Genomic DNA, 27,574 nt, shown 5'->3' on the forward strand with positions numbered 1-27,574 from the left:
CTCGGCTCCATCAGCGTGATCTGACGACGATTTAGCTTCTTATTAATCTCTATAAACAGACTCTGCACGCTAACAGCTAACAGCTAACAGCTAACAGCTAACAATCTGTTCTAGATCAGAAATGTGTCACGAATGCCTTTCAGCGTTCAGATTTCCCGACTTCTTCGAATGCATTAGATCGATCCGGACAAAGACCTGACAAAGCTTCATTTTTACTTCTTACAGATCTGCATCATGGTGTTTGGGCGAAGGTAAGAGCCGTAAATAACGAGTGAATCACAAGAGAACGGTTTTTGTCTTTCTGTAACAACGCAAGTCGTTTATCGCTTACCACCCGGCACGTTCACCGGCGTCCCCAGAGGCTGTATCGTCTCAGCAGATGGGACCCGAGATGGTCTAGATACAGACAGGAAAGGGAACCTTGAAAAGGATGTTACAGATGCTAAGTATCACTAAAATTGACCTTAAAACAATCACTAAGGGTACCTTGATACAGGCGCTACCTCGTCTCTTTGTGAGGCTCAACAATGATGCATGACTCACATGCATAAAGGTTTCATCTGAACCGTAGTATGAGGACGTGTTGTTCTGACCATGAGCGTTTTAAATCCAGACTTGGTCTCTGAACACGTGAACTCCTCCGCCGCTTCATGATGTAAAAAGAACAAGATCAGATCTGGAGGTCTGTAATAGAGACATCCTGCTCTACAGCTGAACAGAGAGATGAAGATGGAGAGAACGGAGGGCGGAGGACAAGAACGAGGGAGAGACGAGGGGCGAGAGAGAATGGGAGAACGGGAGAGAGAGAGATTATGATTCCAAAGCAGTGGACGGCATTTGTCTTCATTTAGTGTGACTGCCTTCATGCGTTATTATTAGTGGCTGTCGGAGGGAGAGGGGGGGAGGGAGAGAGAGAGAGAGAGAGAGAGAGAGAGAGAGAGAGAGAGAGGGAGAGAGAGAGAGCGAGAGAGAGAGAAGAGTGAAGGAAATGAAGTAGGGAGGTTGTAGGAAAAGATAAAGGGAGAAACAACAATGGAGAGTGATGGGAGGAGAAACGAGAGCTTTGGTTTTTCAGGAGTAAGCGGTGAGGGAATCACACACACACACACGCACACACACACACACACACACACACACACACAGTGAGGCTGTTAGATTGGAGGCAGTCCAGGACATGACATCTATTTTAAATATTTGTCCTGCTCACGGGAGATGAAGGAAGGTCAATGGACTCCACACACACACACACACACACACACACACACACACACACACACACACACACACAGACACACACAAAAGCCTCAGCTGGCGTTTTATCAGGTTTCTCACTCATGAGCCAGTTCCTGTAGCGTTCAGCTCCTCTCTGGGTAAATACCTCACATCTGTACTTCAGCGTTTCTCGTTGTTTAACTCACTAATCAAAGCAGCGTAACCCGAGCAGCTCCCGTGTCCTGTGAGGTTAAATCACTGTTTTTATCAATGGAGTCTGGTGTAACAATCATCTTCCTCTGTCTATCTCTGTAGGGATCCTTTCTGTCATGTTGTCACACACGTTACATCACTCTCTTCAAAGCCACCAGACTCCACTGACAAAAACAGTGATTTTACCTCACAGAGCACAGGAGCTGCTGGTCGCTGAAATCACTTATTGTTTTTATTATTGGGCACATTTGCCCCGAAGGATACTGTTGCAGCCGTTACAGCCTGTTTCAACCTGCAAATATTGGCGCTGCGAACCAATGGGAGTGATCTGTCTGGACAGGTGCAGCGCTCCGGGTGACCGAAGAGGGGGCTAATGTTTTCTTTGGGAAACAACGTCACATAAATTGTTCACTCTGGTTAACTCCTGTTCGAGTCAAACATGCTTCATACACCAGAGACAGGAAATGTAGCCGAGCAGCTCTTAAAGCTGTGATTTGTTGTTATTTATGAGCAGCAGAGTTGCTGTTTGTTTGTTTGTTTCTGCTGGTTTGCACAAACCTACGTCCCATTTTGTCGCGAAATTAGAGGCAGACTCTTCAGTGACTTTGCAACCTGCCAATGAGATGTCTTTACTTGCTCAGCTAAATCTGCGTCTTGTTTGACCTTCTCTCTCCGTCTCTTTAATGCAGATCTCATTTCCAGTTGAAGAAATGAACTCGTATCGACGTTCCGTGTTTCTCTCTCTGTGCGCTCCAGTTATGAATCCATAAACCAGCAGCGAAAACAGCAGCTCCGTCTCTTTCCTCCCCATTAATGATTTCTCTGTGTGTTTTGCTGCAGATAAAGTGCTCCCAGATTGACAATGATTTCCTTTTTTCTCAATCTCATTAAGATGATTCTTTCCCTCTTGTTCCTCGTCTTCATCCCTTTAGGTATCGTCTTTATTTTCTGGAAGCAACTCCCATCCAATCAAATGAATCCTCCTCTCGTGTTCGATTTCAGTTTCCTCCTGCTGTTCGGATGTTATTTGTGTTGGTACATTTTGTCTTTTAGAAACACACAGAGTTTGATGCACACGGGCATACAGACATACAATCATGTACACAGGTATGTTTGAATGCACCTACACGCTCAGAATCACAGGTGCACATGCAAGTGTGACATCAAAATCAGACACAGACACAGGTACCATAGCTGCATGGAAGCTGCTTCAAACTCCTCTCTCTAACCAGCTGATTTAGTGCAGAGGCACGCACTGGAGTGGAAAACAAACGCCTCCAGCAGCAGCGGCGGCGGCAGCAGAGCGAGAGGTTATGTTTGACACACCGCTAACTCTCACGGTAAAAATTTAAAGAGACTCGGTTTACAGCGGGCATCCGACGCCCGCAGAACACGAGGTGTTTGTGAGCCTGCGGAGAGTCAGACAGCAGGAGAGCAAACGCTCCCCCGCTGCAGTAAACCCCACCCGTCTGGTGCTCCACACAGAGCAAAACAAACACTGTAAGAACACCGTGGGAGCTCCGTTTGATAGAGATCAGGTGCAGAAGATATGTAAAGATAAACTCACACACGGGCACTGACTTAGACAGGAAGTAACGGGGGACTCTTTCAGCACAAACATCAAGAAGAATCCAATCAGGTCTTCTTCACAGCGATCACATGGCACTGAAGACACTCGTTGATTGGACGCTTATGACTGATCCTAAAGAATGCCTGTTTATGGTGCAGTTTGTCGTCTATTTTCAATAACTGATAAATCGATCGAAATGTTTTTGCTGTGATTTTAAAGCTTCCTCTCTTCATTCGACACGTGTTGGAACATTTCTTGTGGACTTTCCAAGAAAGTGATTTTGAATATTTCATGAAGAAAATCGGGGGAAGTTTTCTTTTACATCTTTGTTTCAATGTATTTTAAGTGACTTACGTTCCTGACCTAAACATGAAATCATGTTTGAGTCTCCTCTTCTTTTCATTTCTTTTAGCAACGCCACGAAACACGACGAATAGACCTCATGAAGTAGTCGGTGGTAGCAGTGATAGTTTTTGTATTTGTATTTTATCTTTCCACTCTCACATTTTCTGATAAATTATTTTGTCAGGTCTTCAAATGATTTTATTATATTATTAATAAAGAAGAAATCAAAGCAAAACTTAGCTGAATAACCGCCAATTAAACCGGATCAATCATCAGACCAAACGAAGCCTGACTAACTCTCAAACCAAAAGAGACAAAAACCCAAACCAGACCAGACGAGTTCAAAGGACAACCAGATGAGACTGGAACAGACCGATCAGCAAACTACATCTGACCTCTCAGAGCGAATCAGACAAACAGGAGGAGACCGAACCACTCACCAAACCAAGCTTCACCAAACCAGACGAAAGCAAAAACAATGAAACTACATCGAGCCAGACCAGACAAAACCAATGGGTCAGACCAAACCAAAACCAAACCATATCAGACAAGACCAAAGACCCCGACCCAACAAGACCCGACTGAACAAGAGCAGACCAGACAAGACCAAAGACCACGATATTAACAAAACCAGACTGGTTCAGACAAGACTGGGCCTAACCAGACCCAATTAGACCAAAGACCAAAACAAACAGACCATCTTGAACCAGACCCAACCAATCAAACCATATCAGACCAGACTGAACCGGGACAAATGAGATCAGATTAACGTAGACCAGACCGGACCAGGAAGTAGAAGTGAACAGGGCTGGTCTGCATGAAACACACTCCAATTTCACACTCTGCTGGAACCAGGACTGTACCACACACACACACACACACACACACACACACACTCAGAGGCAACAGATCGGTGATGGGAGTGAAGCCATAACCTTCCCCTCCCTACCCACAATCCCTCTGGGGACTGCCCTCGCCAGCTGCTGCTGCTGCCGCCCTGACTGAGAGCCCGACACACACACACACACACACACACACACACACACACACACACACACACACACACACACACGATGAAAATTAAAGAGAGACAAAATGAGAGAGAAACATGAGAAGAAAGAGTGAATACAGGAGGAGAGAGAGAGAGAGAGTGGGGGCGAACGAGAGCCAGAATCATGGAGGCGTTTCCCGTTTGATTAGAGCAGATTTCTCTGTTGGATTGTAGTGATTATAGAGGGTGACAGAGCCAGGTGACTGAGACATGCCAGCAGTCTCTTCCTCACACACACACGTGCACACACACACACACACGCCGAACTAATAAATGTGTTCATGACACTGTAACACACACACACACCTCTGCAGACTTGTTAATGTGAACACGGCACATGTGTTTCACAACCTGTCTGCTCCCGTCCTGCGTCCTCAGCGGGGTTTGGATTTTATGGCATCGAATGAGAGCAACAGCACGGCTCGGCAACGCAACATGACGCAACACAGAGAGGATACCGGGATCAAATGAGACGTACGAAAATATAACCACCACGAGGTCGTGACCCTGATCAATTAGTATATAATACATGTCTCATTTTTAAAGCATTCTACATCCATCCATTATCTATACCGCTAATCCTGAATCACAGGGCTGACACACAGACAGACAACCTCACACTCACACCTACGGGTAACTTTAGAGTCACCAATGAAGCTAACGAGCATGTGTTTGGACTGTGGGAGGAAGCCGGAGTACCCGGAGAGAACCCACGCATGCACAGGGAGAACTCCACACAGAAAGGCCCGCTACGTCTGAACCGGGACTCGAACCAGGAACCTTTAACATAAATATCCTATTCTAATCTTTATTTTTGACGGCTCTTGAACATAAACATCACAGAAAAGATGCCGAGAGAAAAGGGGCGTGTCCAGAACTGACTTCTGCAGGGGGGCATGAAGTGTGTGTCTGATCTACTTTAACTCCTCACATTAAGGTAATTAAGGTAAATCTTCGACGCTCCATTGAGGACTCAAAAAGTTATTTAGCCAAAAGTCGCAGTAAAAAGTCTCAATGATAAAATGCACAACATTAAAATGCCACAAAGCTGCTCGCAGACTGTTTCAATAGAGCCCGATGAGTTGGTTTGAGTTTAAGTCCCGCCTCTGTCTTTGATTTGATTTCAGGGTCATTATGTGCATCGTTTTTTTGTGTGTCACGGAGAAACCCTGAGCCCTACAGTAAGACGCATACACACACACAGGTACTGCGGACCTCTCCTCTAATCGTGTTTATTTAATAAGCATACAAATAGTTGCCAATACAAAGGTGAACCGGTACATAAAATAAATACATGTTACACTGAGACAGTTGATGTGTGTTTAGTTATATTTATGTAGGTTTAATCGTTTGTTACCGCCCCCCTCGACCACACCTGTCTCTTCCCCTGCCGCAGACCTGGACCTGCCGAGCCCGACGGGAAAGGTCCGTTCCGTTAAGGAGAGGGGTTCCTGGGCGGAAGAGACCAAGTGTGGTAGAGTGGGAGGGGTGTTTTTGTTTCTGTAACCCTAACCCTTCTGAAAGAAGTTAGTTAAATCCTGTAACACATCTGCTCTGGACTCTGGACTGTACATAACTCTCACTTGGACGCTGCGTCTCGCTTGTGAACCTATTTTCTCTCACATGCCTGGCTGCACGGCCACTGTCACAATGTGATCAAAAATGTGGGTTTACACTTTTGTAAAAAAAATGATACAAACAGTAACCACGTGGGACTAACGAGTTAATATAGCAAACTACAGTGACGGCTACATGAAGCTTTGATTCAGTGAAAATTAATATTTAGATTGTCTTTGGTGATTTTTCACATCTGCTAATTAAGGCGTGACTAATATGTGAAGTCAATAATGTGCTGCCACATGTTTTCACGTGTTTCCACCTCGAACAGAAAAATTACATATAGTGGTTATTCATGAATGGGTTTAACCACAGCAGGTCAGCAAAGACATTCAGGGACAGTTACGTTAGACACATATTTTCATTACTTATATAATTTGTATTTAAGCAAAATATAAAATACAACTCTGTCCTCATTTAGTCCAAGTTTATTACAGGAAACGACCTCCTAAGTTGTTGCTACAGGGCCAATCATACATCACAGATTTCAAAATAAAATGTCAAATTGCTTTAAAATAATCCAACACAATGCCAACACTCTACAACAAGAAGCAGAGGAGGCTCAGCTTCTGAACGGCAGTTTGTCTTAACAACAAGAAGGAGGATGAGAGAATAAAAGAAAAGACAGGAAGTGGAGAGGAAACGACAAAATAAAAGCATCTAGGAAAGAAGAAGAAACAGAGAGAAGAAAGGAGAAAATCCCCTGTCGTCTCTGTGACAGTAAAACCATTAATCCACATGCTCACAACCTTATAATGAAATTATTCTACAGAATCCGCTTTCACTGTGTCTGTGTGTGTGTGTGTGTGTGTGTGTGTGTGTCTGTGTGTGTGTGTGTGTGTGTGTGTGTGTGTGAGAGAGAGAGAGAGAGAGAGCAGATTAATTTGGCGGGGGGTAAGGATTCTCTCTATCCTGCGTCTGGAGAGGAGGGAGGGTTTTACATCTCAACCCTCCCTGTGCAGCTCAGCGTTAGTAACACACACTGACACACACACACACACACGCGCGCGCGCATCGGGGAGGAACAAATAAATGTGGAAACACACATCAATAAATATGCAATTACACACAGCAGTATGCAGACACACGCAGGCAGAAACAAGCACACACACACGCAGAGAACAAAGCGACAGACGGACAGAGATATCATCTGATCGTCTTTTTATTGATGCCGTTTGTTCAATTGTCACTTTGGCTTTGCAGTGATCCCCTGTTTCCTTTGATCTCTCTCTCTCTCTCTCTCTCACACACACACACACACACACACACACACACACACACACTGAATAAGTCAGTCCATCTTACACTGACATTGTTGTTTACATGCGAGACATCATTTTAATTCTTAAACTCAAACGAAAGCGGCTAAATTTCTCGCCTTGACAAACATAAATATTGGTGTGTTTTTTGTGTTGTCAAAGAAGCACCTTCCTGTTGGCAAAAGTTCGATCTCTCTTGTGTTGGATCTGAACTAACCATTTAAAACACAACAAGTTCGACAATAACACAAACTAACAGATTGAGGCAGCGGACGACTGTGAGGTAAAATCTGTTTTTTTAATGGAGTCTGGTGGCTTTGAAGAGAGCGACGTAACAGCTGTTTCTGTTCTTATTTTATCGTATCCTTTAACAAGAGGCTCTGTCTCTGTAGGTTTTTCTTTAGAGCTTCCAGACTCCTTTGACAATTGGTGTAATTTAACCTTGCTGTAATGGGAGTTGACGATTTGATGCAATATTAATTTAACACAGACCAACTCAAACAAACTAACCGATAACCCTTTTTACACTGCGGTTACACCACGAGGCCGTAACAAAGTGCACGCTACACACACACACACACACACACACACACACACACACACACGCTGTGACGTCCTGCCAACTCCGCTGCTCACTCACACACCGTCTCTGCTCTGTTGCTACATCGGATGCCGGCTCAGAGGGGGAACGACCTCGCCCCAGCCTTCAACCTCCGTTTGTTTTACATTAAGACAAGGAGGTACGAGGAGGCACAGTCCCGCCTTTAACTGGCAATATAAAAGGAGCTAACGAAGGCAGCAGTAGACAAACAACGCCAGGTAAAATCAGTGTTTTTATGAATGGAGTCTGGTGTGTTTGCAGAGAGCGATGTAACGTCTGTGTGTGGTTCAAACAATCATCTTCCTCTGTAACAAAAAGGTCTATCTCTGTAGGGATCCTTTCTGTCATGTTGTCACACACTTAGAAGAACAATCTGAGCCTGTCAGTGGAAACAACAAGAACTTTTAGTGGACAACCTTTGACCCATCAAGGATTATGTTGCAGACATTACAGCCTGTTTCACCGCTGCAGGATGAACACGTCTACTGGAGCAAAAACAGGTTTAACTCCCCTTTAAGCAATGATAACATAATTTTAAAACACTTATTTATGCCTGCTTTCTTTGTACTCTCTAACCTCTCTCAGTTTTTCTCTGCATCCTTCAGTCTATCCGTCTCCCCCTCTCTCTCTCCCCCTCTCTCTCTCCCCCCTCTCTCTCTCCTCTCTCTCTCCCTCTCTCGCTGTGAGCCTGTTGAAATTCAGTCCGTCTCTCAAGGTTGTTAACTCTCTCTCTCTCTCTCTCTCTCTCTCTCTCTCTCTCTCTTCACATCAGCATCACGTCGGCCAGGGAGGGGGTCAAAGTTCACGGCGATCCGCCAGCCTCCGCGATCCTCCCACCGGACCGCTTGATTGACAGCAATCAGGACTAACCTCCCCTCTCTCCCCTGCCTCCCTCCTCCCCCTCCACCTGTCAAGACAAAGTGGCTGCCTGCGTGTGTGTGTGTGTGTGTGTGTGTGTGTGTGTGTGTGTGGACCATTTCCTCTGTCATTTTTAATTATCCAAATGATATTCAGCTTCAGACGCCCCCCCCTCAAAAAAACTCCCATAATCCTGCAGTCCACCCTCCCTGTAGATGCTGTCAGGAGGGCAGCGTCGCGCCGCCATTAGCATAAGAGCGTGTTTGTTTAAAGAGCCGTCCCGCCTATAAAATCAAACAATTAGAGATGCAGACAAGCCGCGGCCTATTGACTGCATAAATAATAAGAGCCTGCACTCGTCTTTTTTCCCTTTTTCCTTCCCTCACCCTCGTTTTTTTCTTCCTTCGCTCTCTGGACGCTTCGTTTATTGGTTCAGACCTCCTTCCTCCTCCTCCCTCTCTCTCTCTCTCTCTCTCTTTCTGCAGTTATTCCCACAGCTAATGAACCTGCCGGACCTCACAGGAAGTCAGAGAGGGGGGTTGTGGGTAATCAGGATGCGAGGCTCGACGCTCACCGCCGTGACCTTTAGTCTCGCCGCCGCCGGGTCACTCCGGGCCTCTGGAGTCATCTGTGCATGCAGGCTGGTGAAACCCGGCTGAAACGCACAGCGCGCGCGTGTGTGTGTGTGCGTGTGTGTGTGTGTGTGTGGTAATGCGTTCGCTTTTGAATATTCAGGTCTTAAAATTCATCTCAAGGCCTGGAGTTTAAAGCTCAGACACAGAGAGGGAGTGAAATATACCTGAAATACAGCGTCTGAGTGTGTGTGTGTGTGTGTGTGTGTGTGTGTGTGTGTAAGAGAGATAATCTGAGCTGCGTTAAGCGGTTGTTTTCTTCTCTTCTCTTCTTTACATCACATTTTGCACATATTCTCTCTGTCTTTGATTCCTTTAAAGGAGCAGCTCTGTCCTGTTGAAGCTCCTGTCAGTCACAGCTGCTGTTCTCTGTAATCTATAGAAGCAATAACATTTGAAATTGGCGCCACAGCTGTGGAGAAAGTTGTACAAACAGCTCGTGGTTTCGCCCATTCTACATTCCTACATCACCCAGCATGCATTGCGCCCCTCCCTCTGAAGGGAACGGCCCAGCGAGAGACGCTGGAGTGAAATACGACCGTTTCTCTGCAGGCGACGGCTCAGAGCGGGACAGAGTCTGAAACACGACGAGAATAAACCGGTGGATCGTCTCAAAGTCTTCAGGTCATTTTTATGCATCCGCTCCCCACAACACCGTGATCAGACTGAGGTTGATACTCGGCGAACTGGCCCTTTGATAAAATGATCATTAAATCGTTAAATTTGCCTTAAATTTCCAAACATGTCTCGTACACGCATAAAAATTAAAAGGATAAGATTTTTGAACCTGGTCTCTATTTTTACATCACAGCTGGTTTGAATGAAGGATTCACCTTCAGTTAGTTTTTACATGAAATAATAGTTCATTCTGAACACGAGCCTGTGTGACAGGAGACACGAGCACGAGCTCCTGCCTCAGTCTTCCATGATTAGAGCCTTCACTGTTAAACCCTTATATATAAACGCACTGTATAAAGATGTCTGCCTGGGGCCTGTGTTAGTCTGCACAACACTGTACATTATTGTTTTTGATTGTCTTAAAATGTCTTCAAAACTGGGCGCTGGTTTGGCTCGGTTGGTAGAGCAGGCGTCCCATGTATAGAGGCTACAGTCCTCGTCGCACTGATCGCAGGTTCGACTCCCGGTCTGCCGATACGTTTGGTGCATGTCATCCCCCACTCTCTGCTCCCCACATTTCCTGTCTGTCTTCAGCTATCCTATGAATAAAGGCAAAAAAAGCCAAAAAAATAATCTTTAAAAAAAAAAAAAAAAAATGTCTTCAAAACTAATTATTATCATTTCACTGACTTTCATTGTTTTGTCTTAAATGTTGTGAATCTTTTTACTTACATGTCGACTTTGATAAAAACTTCCTGTAGAATCTCTCATGAAGTAAAAAATGTACCGAGATAAATGAACCTCAGGAGAAATATGTTTTATCTTTACATTCAGAATGTTTCGGATCAAAATGTTCGTTTTGTTTTTTTTGTTAAATTGGATGAAAAAACTTTAAATGATTTCTTGTTTATGAAACAAGTTCAGTAATTGTATTAATTATGATGTTTAATTGTCTCACATAATACCGTAGCTTAGGTTGTACAGGTTCTGGAGATATGAAGCTTTTAAAAAGAACTGACCAAAGAATGTAGACTCATTTCTATTGCAGTTTTAAGGGTTAAATCACAGACGTCGGAGCTTCCTTGAATGCATCATTTAGATAAAAGCAATAAAATAAAGGCGGGTGAAGATTCAAGTCTCTTCCTCTCACTTTACTCTCTTTCCGTCTGTCCGTCAGGTACACTTCCTGTTTGTCGACCTCCACAGTAATATACCCATAATCCACCGGGCAGCAGCAGATCTGTCCTGTCATCCCTCCTCGTCTAATTTTCACCTACGCTGACACTCATTGGCTGACAGTTTGATTGACGGGCTGACAGGAAGCCGTGTCGTGTCTGCGCGCCGTCGCTGTCGTCTTTAATTTCCCCTCATCGCCGTGACAACACACGGGCGCCTCACATCTGTTTTACACGCCGCCGAGTGAAGCGGCCGGTTAACAGCTGCAGGTGAAGGACTCAAACGCACCTCAGTCACATCAAACAGGACGGACGTCTTTTAAATCATTTTTCAGATGTTTTGGGTCCAAATTTAGTCAAAAACAAAGAAAGAAAGAAAGAAAGACAGACAGAAAGAAAGAAAGAAAGACACGCCTGAGGAAGTGACACAATGTGCAAAAAGACACTTTTGTTCTTATCGATGTTAAATTAAAAATAGATATTTATCTGAAGCTGCCGAAGATTTCCAACTGCATTTGTTTTCTAATGAACATGGTGTGTGTGTGTGCTGTTGTCCATGTTTGTGTGTTCCATCACGCCACGAGTGAGTGATGGTGTGTGTGTGTGTGTGTGTCTGTGTGTGTGTGTGTGTGTGTGTGTGTGTGTGTGTGTTACGGGTGACAGCATCTGAGCAACAGTGGAGATACTTACCATAAAGCATCTATTAAAGCAGGGCGGGGCAGCTGCTGTCAGTCCGGTGTGTGTGTGTGTGTGTGTGTGTGTGTGTGTGTGTGTGTGTGTGTGTGCTCTCTTGTATCTCATAGAAGATTTTGTCAATCAGTTAATCAATCACCTGCTTTGGAGGAGCCTGTACATGACAACATGTTTGTGCTGATGTGACTCTCTTGCGTTGCAGCGGCTCCTCTGTGACGCAGTCAGCATCCTGCTCAGGACCACGTGGAAACAGAACAACGGTTGACTTGTAATAAACACCTTGTTCTCATGTAACATGTAAACTCAGAGCAGCACGTGTTTCTGAGTGCCTGACTTTAGCTTTTTTTATAGCTATCAAATCTTTCCAAAAGAACCACGGCCTCCGTCTGACTCCGTCCCTCGTTCGTGGCCCATCCGGTCTCACAGCAGCGCCTGGATCGAAAAATGTCCAAAGGCACGTCACGTCATGTGCTGGTGGTTCAGCGGCGTGTGCCGTGTCTGATGGTACGACACGAGGAGGCCAGCGGCATGTGGCGATGGCTAGACCGGTGTGCCGATCCCCTTTGTGGTGTGCCGACAGTATAAATCGTCCAAACGGCAGATGGCGCTGGAAAGTGGAAGGCCACTGTCAGACTGTTCCAGCAGAACCGCCCATGTTCCACCCCTCCGATGCTTATGAACATTAACACCAGTGGTCTTGCTTTACCACATTTACTGCTGTAAGTTTTTACATGTTTGTCTTTAATGACAAAGTAAGTACAACATAGTGGTGTAAATAAAGTAATATGTACGTGTCGTGTGTCTGTCACGTGCTTTGCTTTGTTTGGCCTGTGATGACAGAAAAGTCCTTTCATGTTATCCAGTTCTTATAAAACAAAGTGCAGCGCCTCTTTACAGCAATGATGTTCTAACAGTGACTGCTTCGTCGTGGATCCATCTTCACTTTACAGGATTCTTCTGACTCCCGGGACAAAATGTGTCTTTTCTCATAAATGTCGTCACTTTCAGAAAAAGTCACTTTTCTAACTTTTGTTTACGTTCCTCCAAAAACTGTTCCGTTAAAACTCACCTGTGTCCTCACAACTAACGCCACAGCTGCTCGTGTCTCTGACCACCTCTCCTCTCTGTTCCTTCTCTTCCAGCTTTTCATCTCCTCTCTGTCTCTTGTCTTCTTGCTCCCTCTCTCCTCCCTTCCTTGCTCCCTTGTCTCCTTGTCCTCGGCGCACTGTGTGTTTGATTCACACCAAGAGACAGACAAAACAACCAAACAGCCTGTGTGTGTGTGTGTGTGTGTGTGTGTTTTAACAGGTGTGGCGCTCCTCCCCCCAGACGCTCATCATGCCAGGTGTCTGCCAGGCTGTTCTAAACACACACGCACAAAGAAACCACACACACTTTCTTCCTCTTTGTCTGCTTTCTGACTTTACTAAACACAGTCTCGCTCTCCTCCTCCTCCTCCTCCTCCTCCTCCTCCTCCTCTTCCTCTTCCTCTTCCTCTTCCTCTTCTTCTTCTTCTTCTCTCTAATTGTTCTCTCGTTTGACTCACACATGCACAGTTTACTTTATAATTAGTGTCCGTCTGTCCGCCGCCTCTTCATCTTCACACACCACATGTTGTCTTTAAAAACACCAAACATCAAGCTGCTCTTTAAAGTCCTCAAACACCTCAACACTTTCACTTCATCAGCAAACTTCTTCGCCTTCCTGACCTGCTCAACTTCTGCTGGTGTGCCGCAGCTCGGGCCTCTCTTACCTCACGCCGTGATGTCTCTTAAAGCAGTCGCAAATCTAAAGTGTGATGACGACTTTATAATTTTTATCTTCCTGCAGCTGCACCTTCTGTTAGCAAACGTCTAAGCGGCAGCTGCAAGAGGACGTTACTGAGAATCAGAGAGCAGCGTCAGGGCTGGATAAACGAGAAATCACAAATGTATCATCATTGTTAGCGACATAAATCCATGAGATGTAAACCATAACTTTGCTTTAATAAAGGTCTAAGGTACCACTCCAGAGTCACATCACCATCCAGTTAGCAATAATTAATGAGCAGCGTCGAGTCAAACAAAGCGTTCACGTTGGTATAAATAATAAATCTCCCATAGACTTTCATATTTCTGTCATCATAAAAGAAATGTCATAAAAAAGCAAAGTCAAGAAGCAGTTCAAACAGTCAGTTTGCTAGTGATGATAAATGAGCACATTGAGCCTTTCAAAATAAAACAGCTCAATGTGGAAACATTCGAGTCAGAGACAAACTTCCCTACAGGGACAAAACATGTGCATCGTATCGTATCGTATTATCATATTATCATAAGTATTAAGGTGTTGTATTATCGTCTTATCTTTTTATCGTCCTATCATGTCGCATTATGTTGCATCGTATCATCAGATCTTATTATTGTATCATTATGGATCTTATCGTGTCATATTGTATCGTATTATCTTATCACATCGTATCGTATCGTTTGTATCGTATCATCTTGTATTGTGAAGTATCATAGTGCATCATTTTGGATTGTATCGTGTCGTACTGCATCATATCGCATCGCATTGTGTCGTATTGTTTAATGTTAGTGATAAAAGATCACTATAGAATAATTGAAGCTTATCCTGTTGGACTTTCAAAATAAAACTCGCTACCAAACATTTCACACGGTATGCGAATGAAACAGCCGACAGCAGCAGTATTTTATGTTGTAAGCTTCTTTGCACTCGGGCACGTTCCTGCACCGTCCTGCACCTTCTTGCACCTTCCTGCACCTTCTTGCACGTTCCTGCACCGTCCTGCACCTTCCTGCACCTTCCTGCACCTTCCTGCACATACTGTACAGCTCTTCATACACTTATTTACACTTACACACACATCTGCACCAAGACTTGCTTGTGTGTGTTTACAAAAAATGACATACAGATAAATGGTTATTCTTGTAAAACAGTTTTGTTTGTTGTAATTATGAGGTCATGTTTTGGCACAAACACGTACACATTACATAACCTATGCAGGTTACATATCTTTAAATGTCACCGACTGAAAGGAGATTATTAAGATTTTCATGATTTGTTTCACAGGGAAATCAAACTTTAACCCCTCAGGATAAAAGTCTAGATACTGCGTGACCCGTCCATCGGCCCGGACATGAAACCTTTGCAGTCGTCATGCAACATCCTTTAACTTTAAGAGCTCATAAACGGACTAAGCATCCAGAGATCACAATGCAGGTGTTCAGAGTCTGAAGCGTCACTGACCGAGCTGCTGTACGAGCTGGGAGTGGAAACAGGGCGGCTGGAATCATCCTGTAAATATCACATCGTATTTAGTTACACCCAAACACATCAGAGGAGGGATTTAAAAGGATCCAGATTTGATTAGGGGATTAATTCCTTCAGCACGACCGGGACGTCTTCAACATTTTCTGCCTGATAAAGACAACAAGAGCGAAACCAAACCTTACATAATCCCTCCAGAGAGCCGGCGTCCATGTTTGTCCTGTCAGAGCTCTATTGATGAGCAATAAAGTTCAAACACGAGCGTCACTCAGTTTGTGTCACTACAACAGCTCAGACCTGACAGGAGAGCAGCCACAAGGAGCTTTACTTCCTGTTTAATGACTGCTCGCTCTCTCTCTCTCTCGCTCTCTCTCTCTCTCTCTCTCTCTCTCTCTCTCTCTCTTCATTAAGCGTTATCAACCTCTCTGGCCTAATCTCTCTGAAATTAGTGTCTGGTCTCTACCACCTAAGTGACTGGCTGGCATTCATTAGCGCTGCGGTTTAGCCAAATCAATCACGCCGCCGAGCCCCCCCCCCCGTCGCCCACCCCCCGTCCCCGTCCGCCACGCTTTCTTAAAATGTCATCCTCAAACTTCTCACAATCAATTAAGCGGGAGATTAATGAGGCCAATTTGCCACCAACACGTCGGCCTTCGTTCTCCGCTGAAAAGGCCTCACGCACACACACGCACACACACACACACACACACACGCACACACACACACACACACACACACACACACACACACACACACCCGATGATGTAGAAACACACTCAGAATAATATGTTAACCTAGAGGAGACAAGAAAGAGTAAATGGGGCACTTGTGACTAATAAATAATCAATTTATGAGACTAAAAATCTCTTTTTAAGAATAAAGTGTGGATTATGGAAGCAGGTGAAAACACACACACACACACACACACACACACACACACCTTCCGACTTCCAGGTGAGCCCACATTGTTTCTGTCACTTCCAATCTCACAGCTGCTTCAATCTGCCTCGGGATCTGCCTCATATGGTTGTCAGAGCGACTCTCCGGGGATTATAACAAGGTATTATGGGATGTCTCGAGCTGCAGGATCAGAGCGCGGTGTTAACACTCACACATGACAACATGATGTGCAGCGCGGCGGAAGAGGAGGAGAGGCGGCTGTGCCTCTTGTTTGTGTAGCCGACTCGCTGTGTGCCGCCTGTTTGATTTAGAGGTACTACCTGTATCGACGTCCCGCCCCTTCCTCTACCCGACAGACACCTTCACCTCGTGTCCTTGGCGTGTTGGAGCCCTCAGGTGGGCTCAGTCTGCAGCAGAACAGCTTCTTGTGTCGGTCTGAAGCAGATATTCACGCTTATGGAAAGTTCAATGACTGTAGTGTTAGTGTTAGTTACGTCTCCTCTCGCCGTTCCTCCTCTACTCTGCTACTCGGGAACAGAACGCTGCAGGAGCCCCATTTGTCCACAGAGCTGTCAATCATGAGGCCACGCCCCCTTTTTATAGCATCAAATAACTTATTAAAAGCAAACTTGTCAAATGAACACTTGGACATAAATCAGCAGGATAAGAACTAACTATAATGACAGAAACCATGTTTGAGAAAAATGTATTTGACGTGTATTTTGATTTTATAGTTTGACTCATGTCCCATCTGTTAACATGGAGGAGGCGGGGCTTATGAGCTAAACTGCAGCCAGTCAGCAGGGGGCGATAGAGAGGGTTACAAAGTATAGGAAGCAGTTAAATTGAACTTTTACCAGCTGCAACATAAAACATAACTTTACAACACGTACATGTGATCCTGAAGGGGCCCTTCTGCACAATAAGCACTTCTACTTTCGGTGTTTTTGATGCTAACTCTTTCGGACTTCAGGTTTTGAATGCATGACTTTTATTTGACAGGTTGACAGCCAAGAATCTTCTCCTGCATCCTGATTCCACTCGGCCCGACCCCTTTTTTTCTGCATGTGTCCGTCCCATGAGACACACTGTGTCCCGTTACTTCATATAGAATGAGGGGTGGAGGCTGGCCCTCCAGGTGAACTGGTTTTAGATGCAGACTCAAAATTAAACAGCAGAAGAAAATGCCATTGTTGCTACGGGGAGAAAGACGCCCACGTCTTTGCAAAGTATTTAGATTTGTGGCAACTGTACATTTATTTCAGTGTCGCATTTATGATTAGATAAAGATTTTAATCCAAACTTCTTCATCAAGCATCCATTAAAAGCTCTTGTGAGTATCTTTCATGATTGTAGCGCCCCCTGTGGACAAATCAGCACGTCTTCTCTCTGCTGATCTTGTCCTGTACTTTACGTATCACTCACTATGATTCTTAATCCTTCGAAGGACTCTACGGAGGATGAGTCGCTCGTAGCCTGTGGAGACGCTGAAGCCGAACTGCAATGAGACGGTCTACGGAGGACTTCCTGTGCATCACCAAACGCGCCGCCTGTCGCCTAGCAACAAGTAGCTAGAGGGCTAACTAGCTAACATAACGTTATTTTAAAGATAATTTGTTTGAAGTCCCCTCTTGTTTTTTAACATTTGTTTCGCAGTTGTTCGATTGAGTTGAAACCACGGGCACAGAGTCCACCATCTCACTTGAATAGGCACGCAATGAATCTCAGGATACGTTGGGCCACGAAGGATGCACCCGAGGGATCCTTCATGACCCAGGAAAAGGAGGACGCATCTGAAGGAGCCTTTAAATGGGACAGCCTCGTCGCGCCGCTGTGACGCAGCCCCTGAACTGGGACACAGCTTTTATGCAGCGTGCTGTTAAGCCAACGACCCGGTGGCGGCGCTCGAATATAATGAAATAATTTCGTAGCTCACATAGAGACACCGTCGCTTTATAACCAGATCAAAGCTCCTCCCAGCAGCAGCTAGTTTACTCTGCGCCAAAGTGTTGCTTTATCTGATGCTGTTATTTTATCAGCATATTATTTAAAACAAATATCCCACGACTTAGCATTTATTAGCTTAAATAAGCTAAAAGCAGCCAAGGTGGTCCCTTTAAGGTGCCGGTTTTCATCAGCACCCAGAGTCCAAATATCTTGTTCAACAACTTCAACAAGAATAAAGAGAACACGATAAAAAGAGAGTCCGCAGTGTTACTCAGCTGTTTATAACAGACGGTCAGCGTCTGCGTCTGTAACCAGCGGATAATAAAGTTTGAATTCTTTGTATCAGTGAGGACTGTTTCTGTCAGGATCCTTGAACACGATAAAGGGATCAAATCAAAAGTACAAGAAGATTAAAGAGTGTGGATATTTACACAGCGAGGGCTCACTGGTGTCAGACTGATCATTATAATAACAATCAGGTGCATCTGATGCTGACACACACACACACGCACACACACACACACACACACACACACACACACATGAAAACGAACATCATTTTGAGATTAATAAACAATGAAAGAACAACTTCTGGAGGTTTAAAACATCGTGCACAAATATCTCATCTTTTAGAAGATCATCTTTTTCTCTCACACACACGCTCACACACACACACACACACACACACACACAGATTAGCAGGCACTATCAGCTGCTGTATCGCGTCAGCCTGGTTGTGATGTTAAAAGCTCAGCCTTTGGGCTGTATGTTAAACAGATAAGGAGTGGAGCATGTTAGGGATTAAAACTACAAGACACACACACACACACACACAGACACGCGCACGCACAAAACCCGAGGGAGCGAGCAGCGATAACCCAGTCATTATCATACTTTCATAATTCCATTTAATAATTCAGCTTAGCCGCGGCAGCAGCTGGATGTTGAGGAATAATTGAAGTCGGCTGTGGTGAAAAATCTGCGGCTGAATTATGAGGAATCACTGCGCTAATGATGTAAAGGTACATTACGAGGAATAATTTAGAGTCTGAAAAGCTGCGAGGCGAATCAGAAGACAGAACTCCGATAACAAAATCCTCGTTTTAGAGATGCGGCGGGATTTAAAGCTCAGACGGAGATATTCTAGAGATTCAAGAATCACAGACCAACTGAGAATAACAAATAATAACTCATTTATCTGCACTGTGGTGCTCCGAGGTTCATTACACACCAGAAAACATATGTTTTATGAGTTACAACATTAAGACAACTTTAAGCTGTGATCAGTCTAAAAGCTGGGTTAACCTCCCTCCTCCTCCTGAGCTGTGTCTGATGAACTCTCCTGCTGCTTCCAGCTCCTTCAGGCTGACCAGCGCCCAGTGTGATGAGCTGTTAGCTCGGATCAGGACCAGGATTTCTCTGATCAGCGTTCTGTTTCAGCTGTGAGCGCCTGTCCGTCTGTCTCCGCTGAGTGGCAGTTTCACTGAATCTAGCAAGTCACACGTGGGCTGAGATCTGTCTCACTACAGCGCTATGAAGCCACAACAAACAGATGTTACTGAGATTTAATGACAATAAACAGGCTGAGAGGATGCTGAGAGAACTACATCATGGAAAAAGGCTGAGATTGGTTTTAGACTTTCGCAGTAAGATGTCAGACACATTTCTTCCTTGACTTGAAGAGTTTGGTGTGACCATTTCTGATTCCACAACAGGTCATCAGGAGGAGGAATTTCTTGCTCTGGTGTTAATATGCATCTCTTCATTTCTATGTAGGACTTTGCATTAACTCTCTATGTAATTGATCTGTGCAAAAATAATATTATTTTTTGGACAGAACACAAATAGATTCTTACCACGGGAGCAGGAACATTAGATTGTCCTGAACACAAATTAAACAAATCAGAACTGTTAATCCCGTCCTTATAGGACATGTCAGTCATCTCTAATTGTAAGTGTTAAAATGTGCTCAAATGTTAGCATGCTACGATGCTAATGTTAGGATAGTATTGTGTTGCCTCAGCTGAGGCTGACTTTGATCCGTTGATGGGACTGTTTGTTATTATTTATATCAAACTGTACCAAGTTTTTCTGGGAGTTAGTCCAACAGCTCCGGAGTTTTTTCACTGCAGAGGGACCAGTGCCCTCCTCATCCACTGCTGTTACCGTAGCAACAGAGCAAAAACACCTTGAAATGATCAACAAAGAGCCAAACGCACCCACATTTCCCTGGATCAAGTGTGTGTGACTGTGTCCAGCTTGATTTCATGTATTCACTGTTCAAACAGGTGTGTGTTAAACTGCACATGAACACTGCATCCACATATATCTCCAGCCTTATTTTCAGCTCCTACCTGTAAAATGTGGCTGCCCAGGTGAGGCTCGAAGATGTCCGAGGCGACGACGCTGGGATTCCTCCTTCGCTGGGCCCCGATAGCTAAACACACACACGCACACACACAGAAACACACATGCACACACACACACAAGGAGAGAAAGAGCACAGGACAGGACAGAAGAAGACCGGTGAGACTCAGACACATTGATACGAGCAAAGCTCCCTTACACACACAGACACACACACACACACACACACACACACACACACACACACACACACACACACACACACATACACACACACACACACACACTCACGTTTATACAGCCTAGCGTGACAAACACACATGGCACAGGACAAGAGGAACCAGTGAGGTCAGCTCTGCAGAACATTCTGGAACAGTACGACATGTTAGCATTGTTAGCGCTTCTCATACAAAAGGTAATCTTGGGCGTGCCCCTCAGAGCAAGTCCTTTCATATTACACAGTTTAACATGAAGCACCCGAAATCATCTGAATAAAGATTTAATAAAAGAGAAATTCTGTCTTTAAACCTGCACCATATTTCAGAAAATAAATGACTTTCAGGTTCTAAAAGTGTCTGAATGTCTTCAGTAGATGTGTTCATCCTGCAGCAGTGAAACAGGCTGTAACAGCTGCAACATAATCCTTGATGGGTCAAAGGTCGTCCACTAAAAGTTCTTGTTGTTTCCACTGACAGGCTCAGATTGTTATTCTAAGTGTGTGACAACCTGACAGAAAGGATCCCTACAGAGATAGACCTTTTTGTTACAGAGGAAGATGATTGTTTTAACCACACACAGACGTTACATCGCTCTCTGCAGACACACCAGACTCCATTCAGAAAAACACTGATTTAAGCCATCAGAACACAAGTGTTGCTTGTTTACTTCTGCCCCTATCGTTTTTGATGTTTGTGTTACTGTGTCACTTTTCTTTTTCATTTGGTTCAGAGCCAACAAACCACACAATAACACAAAAAATAAAAAAACTATGGGTTACTGTTTGTGGTTAAAACAATCATCTTCCTCTGTAGCAAAAAGGTCTATCTCTGTAGGGATCCTTTCTGTCATGTTGTCACACACTTAGAATAACAATCTGAGCCTGTCAGTGGAGAAACGTTTGCTCCTGTTTGTCATTTAGCCCCCAAAATATTAAAACAATAAGGGTGCACGTTTTAAAATACCAGCATTATCTTTAAAATTAGTGCCTCTAAAACCACAAAGAGATGTTAGCTGATGTTTTTTTGATCACCCAAGTATTAAGACGCTCCAAGATGTCTCTAAACACAAATAACCCATGTAGAGATGAAACCTGAGGGACTGAAGACACCTGCTCCTCCGAGGTGGGCAGGTCTGAAGGATAACAATAAAGAACATTTAGACTTAGACTTAGACTCAACTTTAGTCTAAGTCTAAGTCTAAATGTTCTTTTTCTCCCTCTCTCATTTATTCTTTGTTTCTTGCTATCTTTTGTATTATTCTCCTCTTTGTATCCATCACTGTTCATCTTTGGGGAGAGAGAGAGACAGAGAGAGGAGAGAAAGAAAGAGAAAAATGGTTTATAGCGTTTTAAAAATTTCTCCCTGAGGGCAAAAACTGTGTCTAAAGAGAAAAACAGAAAGTACAACAGCCGGAGAGAGAGAAATGTGCCCTCAGGTTAAACTGTCTCTCGCTCTCTCGCTCCCAAAAGAAGACAACGAGGAAAGCAGAAAGTGCAGAGAGAGACGGGAAGAGATTTGAATTGTAAAAACTTTATCACCAGGAATCAATCACAGGCTGTAAAAATAGGTCACAAATTAAAAAAAGAGACGCCCAGCTCGGGGACACTGTTTCCACATTCAAAAGCAAACGGAAAACATTTCCATTTTTCTCCGTCTTATGTTCTTGTCTGTGTTTCTTTTCTCCCTTTGTTCATGTAACCTGTTGCTTATTCGTGCATCTGAATATAAAGAAAATTGTCTTGAAATTGTGATATTCAATAAAATGTTCGTGCCCTGCGGCGAGAGAAAAGACCAAAAGAAAACAGAAGAAAAGGTAACGTAAAGAAACAAACTGAGACAGAGTGTGAGTCAGGCAGTGAGACGGTCTCAGACAGTGAGACAGCTTTAAACAGAGGGGCATTAAAGCTCACTAAAAGAGAGATTTTTCTGCCCTGAGGTAATTTTCTCCTCTCCACACAACCTCCGTCCTCGTCTCCCAGCAGACCTCATTACACTGAATTTAAACACACACACACACACACACACACACACCCCTCCTGAAGTTGTTTTTGAGGGGGGGTAATGTAGCTGAATTAGGCTCAATTAATGATGTAATGAAATGCCCTTGTGCACGAGAGACTTTAAAAAAGGGGGATGAGAGGAGTAAAGACAAAGGAGGAGTGATGGAGGACGGAGGGAATATAAATGTTGTGCTTTCAATCTGATAACCAAAAGTTTGACAAACTTTTTTTATAGTGAATAACGTTATCGAGGATTGATCACAATTACATAGTGTTAAGTTAAAGCAGCGAAAATAACTGCGGGGGCAGCAGAGGAGGAGGAGGAGCAGGTAGACAACCATGAAGAAGAGCTGGTGGCATGAGGACGGAAAGGAGGATGAAGATGTAAAAACAAGGAGGTGGGGAGGAAGGAGGAAAAAGAGGAGGTGAGGGAAGAAAGAGAAGAAGCAATACTCTAAAGAAAATACACCTGATGAAAGTTTTGTTTAAGATACAATCATTTTTTTCCAACCAGAAAGAGCTGTTATAAACTCTACTCAAAGCCACCAGACTCCATTGGGAAAAACATTAATTTAACCTCACAGAACACAGGAGCGGCTGTTCAACTGCTGCCTTCATCTTTTAGTTTGTTTGTGTTATTGTGTTGCTTTGGTGTAGTTCTGATCCAAAACCACATTTGTGGAACACACAATAAAACAAAAAACCTGAGCATTTGATTCACCGGTAGAGCAGCCATTCCCGTGTTCTGCTGGCTTAAATTACTGTTTTGGTCAATGGAGTCTGGTGGTTTTGAAGAGAGCGATGTAACGGCTGTTTTGGGGTAAAAACAAAACAAGCACAAACTGTTTCTACATTATTTGGGTTCTTTTGCCTCCAAGGATTAGGTTGCAGACATTACAGCCTGTTTCACTGCTGCACCATGTGTCTGTCATGTGACCTTTGACATTCCTGAGGAGAGTAAAGGAGGATGAGGAGGAAGATTAACTTATGATGGAGAATAACAATGACAACATCGTCCTCTCTTCCTCCCTGGTTTGGCTTCGCTTTGCTGGTAGTAAACAAAATTGTGTATGTGTGTGTGTGTTTCAGCTAGCCCCTCTAGCGATGCTCTGAGCGTTTAGCCATCTGTGTGTGTGTGTGTGTGTGTGTGTGTGTGTGTGTGTGTGTGTTCACGTTATTGTTGTTTGTCTACAGTGAGACCCCTGAATCCACAACACACACGCACACTCCTGGGAGATGTGGTTACAAACATGAACCTGAACCTGCAGGAACGAGTCCAAACGCATCAACACTAACTCATCCACACACTTCCTGTTCTGACAATAAAGAACTACAACATATTATGTAAAATTATTTAAGAGCCAAAAAATAAGCGGAGCAGGAGGGAGAGAGGGAGGGCTGGAGAAACAAGACAAAAAGGAGGAGGGCGGTGGGGGGAACGCTGGAGGCAATGACGAAGGATGAAGGAGGAAACACTATTTCAAAATAAAAGACCAAACTGTTGTTCAATATCTTTTTAAAAACAGAATTTGAAGCGAAGAAAATAACAGAATAAAAAGTAAACAAATAAAAGAAAGATGAAAGAAGAACCTGAGTTCTAGAAAGCGAGAGAAAGAGAGAACAAGTGGGATCTGTACTGTTACACAAATTGCCAATTCAATTAGCAGTAGGTGTAAGAACACTAGAGACGGAGGGAGGGAGGGGGGGGTAGCCATTTTGGCAAAATGTCAGAGTCAATTTATCAAGATCTAACAAAAGAGCTCAGGGATGAAGAGAGGAAAGAGAGGGGGGAGGACTGAAGGGAAGGTGAGGCAAAAAGAGGAAGTGAGGGATCGCAGAAGGAAGGAAACATCAATGGAAGGAAGAAGAGACAGAAGATAGAAAAAAAGGGCAGAGAGGGGCAAAATGAAACTGAAACTTTGAGTATTTTTTAAGCCTGGAGCCTATTTTGACATTTTTGGGGGTACAACAAAGTTTTTGCAGCAGTGAAACCGGCTGTAACAGCTGCAACATAATCCTTGATGGGTCAAAGGTCGTCCACTAAAAGTTCTTGTTGTTTCCACTGACAGGCTCAGATTGTTATTCTAAGTGTGTGACAACATGACAGAAAGGATCCCTACAGAGATAGACCTTTTTGTTACAGAGGAAGATGATTGTTTTAACCACACACAGACGTTACATCGCTCTCTGCACACACACCAGACTCCATTCATAAAAACAGTAATTTTACCTCACAGGACACACGAGTTTCTGTTCCACTGCTGCCTTAAATGGTTGGTTAGTTTGTTTTATTTTAGTGTTAAACTTAATATATTATGTAACACCAAAAATAAACTGATTAAGGCGGCGTGGACCAAAGACTGTATAAAAAGATGGCCGACATGACAGCTCCCCAAAGTGAAGCCAAACCCTCTCTGTCGCCCCCTGCTGCCTGGCTGCAGTATAGCTCATAAAGCCCGCCTCCTTCATGTTAACAGATGGGACATGAGTCAAACTATAAAATCAAAATACACGTCAAATACAGTTTCCTCCAACATGGTTTCTGTCATTATAGTTAGTTCTTATCATGCTGATTCATGTCCAAGTGTTCATTTTTCTGACACGTTTACTTTTAATTAGTTATTTGATGCTGTAAAAAGGGGGCGTAGCCCCATGATTGACAGCTCTGTTGACAAATGGGGCTCCTGCAGCGTTCTGTTCCCGAGTAGCAGAGTACAGGAGGAACGGCGAGAGGAGACGTAACTAACACTAACACTACAGTCATTGAACTTTCCATCAGCGTGAATATCTGCTTCAGACCGACACAAGAAGCTGTTCTGCTGCAGACTGAGCCCACCTGAGGGCTCCAACACGCCAAGGACACCTGAGGGCTCCAACACGCCAAGGACACCTGAGGGCTCCAACACAAGAAGCTGTTCTGCTGTTAAACACGCCGGTGTGCGGGATCCTTGCTGTTTTTTTTTGGTAAGTTAAGTGTGTGTTTTGGTTAGCGGAAGTGGCTACGGCCGCTGCACCCGCCAATCTCTACTGCGCAGACTCTGGCTCCAAATGACGTCACCATCGCAAGATGGCAGCGCCTATCACGTGGGCTGTTTTGGCATCACTTTCATACAATGGGAGCAGATGCAGACGCGTCGTCCATCTGTATATACAGTCATCGGCGTGGACCTGCAGCTCCTGTGTTCTGTGAGATCAAATCACTGTTTTTTTCAATGGAGTCTGGTGCCAACTATCCAAAAAGAATTCCAGGTGCTGTAGTGAATAATTTATCTCAGAGTATGGATATCAAACCAGGAACATGTTTCAGTCTGTTAGAAAGATTGATGAAATATAAGATGGATTGAGTTTCAGAGGCTAGACAGGAAGTGATGTCACCACGTCAGCTGTCTATACTCCGTTAAAAGACAAGGGAACGAATGATAGACGTAAAAGAGAAGATGTGTAGGGAGGTAATCACACACACACACACACACACGCACACACAGTCTCTAAAGGCTGGTTAAAAAGTCATCAGCAGTGGAGACATTAGTTTTAATAAGTATCTTTTTAAAGGCGTCTTTCAGCCACTTTAACTTTTCATGATCAGCTGTTTAATAATCCACGTTCTCTCTGATGTTCCTTCATCAAACTTTCACCGTCTGACTCGCCCTCTGCAGCCGACTCTCTCACAGATCCTCTCTCTGAACTCTAAAAAGATTGAATGAATAAATGGATGAATTAGAAGTTCATCATCACAGATCAAATTAGTAATAGTTATACAAAAAGCTGTTTGCGCTACAGCAGCGTTGTTCGGTGAAGCTCCGGGGGGCAGCTGCTGTAACGGGTATCTGAAGCTGACAGATTGGCGCTGTGTTGGGGTGTCACCGACATGCTGCTGCGGTGTGGACCTGCTGCACGCAACCACTTCTTTTCAGGACTCTTTCAGTCCAAACACTTCTCAGGAGGTTGTTTTACTGAACAGTATGCCACCGTCTCCTTAAAATGGACAATTACGAAAAGCTGTTCAAATGAAACGCCGCCAGCCTGGTGCGTGTCGCCAGGTATCCCAGCATGCATTAAGCAGCAAATGCGCCGCTTCATCCATCCATCCATCCTCTTCCACTTATCCGGGGCCGGGTCGCTGTGGCAGCAGGCTACGCCTAAGGTGACCCAGACGTCCCTCACCCCAGCAACGTTTTCCAGCTCCTCCTGGGGGATTCCGAGGTGTTCCCAGGCTAGTTGGGACATATAATCCCTCCCGCGAGCTCTGGGTCTGCTGCAGGGTTTCCTCCCAGTTGGACGTGCCCAGAAAACCTCCAAAGGGAGGCGCTCAGAAGGCATCCTGATCACCCTGAGTCCTTTCGAGGCAAAGGAGCAGCGGCTCTACTCCGAGCTCCTTACTCTGTCTCTGAGGCTGAGCCCCGACACCCTGCAGAGGAGCTCATTTCGGCAGCTTGTATCCCTGATCTCATTCTTTCGGTCACTACCCAAAGCTTGTGACCACAGGTGAGGGTTGGGACGTAGATCGACTACATCGCACCATGACAACGGCCGCATTACTGCTGATGCTGCACCGATCTGCCCGTCGTTTTGACCACGTCAGTTCGTCTAGCGCACACACGCAGAGCATCCAAGCGCTCGGCGGCTCCCGTAGCACATCCCTCCAGCAGGGAATCATTGACAGCCCAAGCAACCCAGTGACAGCCCACCACAACGGCAATCTGCCAGGTGCAGCTCCCCGATACAGCACCAGCTGCCCCCCGGAAAATGGTGTCTAAAACTTGAAACAGATTCTGAAGAGTACCTTGAAATATTTGTTCAAACGTACCTTGACTGTTAAAGTATATTTGAAAACTAAAGGGTTCCTTGAAACAGCTACCTTAATGGCGTACCTTGAAATGGATGCTAATCAGATGCTAACTTCTGCTTCTGTCACTCTGCATGATGACACCTATCTTTACATTCCTTCCTGCATCAGCGCTCTGCCTGTTTAACACTAAGGATCTTTGGTTGATATTAAAATGAAGCTTCCTGCTGCAGACTGAACGTGCA

General features: G+C 44.5%; 1 protein-coding gene across 2 annotated transcripts in view; it reads right to left on the reverse strand.

Moving 5' to 3' along the window:
* The window catches only part of LOC138591839 (neuronal PAS domain-containing protein 3), a 278,972-nt gene that overhangs the window by 100,567 nt on the left and 150,831 nt on the right, over window positions 1-27,574 (reverse strand). For both annotated transcript variants that reach the window (XM_069662540.1, XM_069662539.1), the window contains exon 4: window positions 20,313-20,395. In XM_069662540.1, the coding sequence (XP_069518641.1) occupies window positions 20,313-20,395 (83 nt within the window). The remainder of the gene's footprint in view (window positions 1-20,312; window positions 20,396-27,574) is intronic.

Source organism: Semicossyphus pulcher, unplaced genomic scaffold (assembly GCF_022749685.1).
Source record: "Semicossyphus pulcher isolate SPU_LCO1_2020_fin unplaced genomic scaffold, fSemPul1.0.p SCAF_14, whole genome shotgun sequence".
In the NCBI taxonomy this organism is placed as follows: Eukaryota; Metazoa; Chordata; class Actinopteri; order Labriformes; family Labridae; genus Semicossyphus; species Semicossyphus pulcher.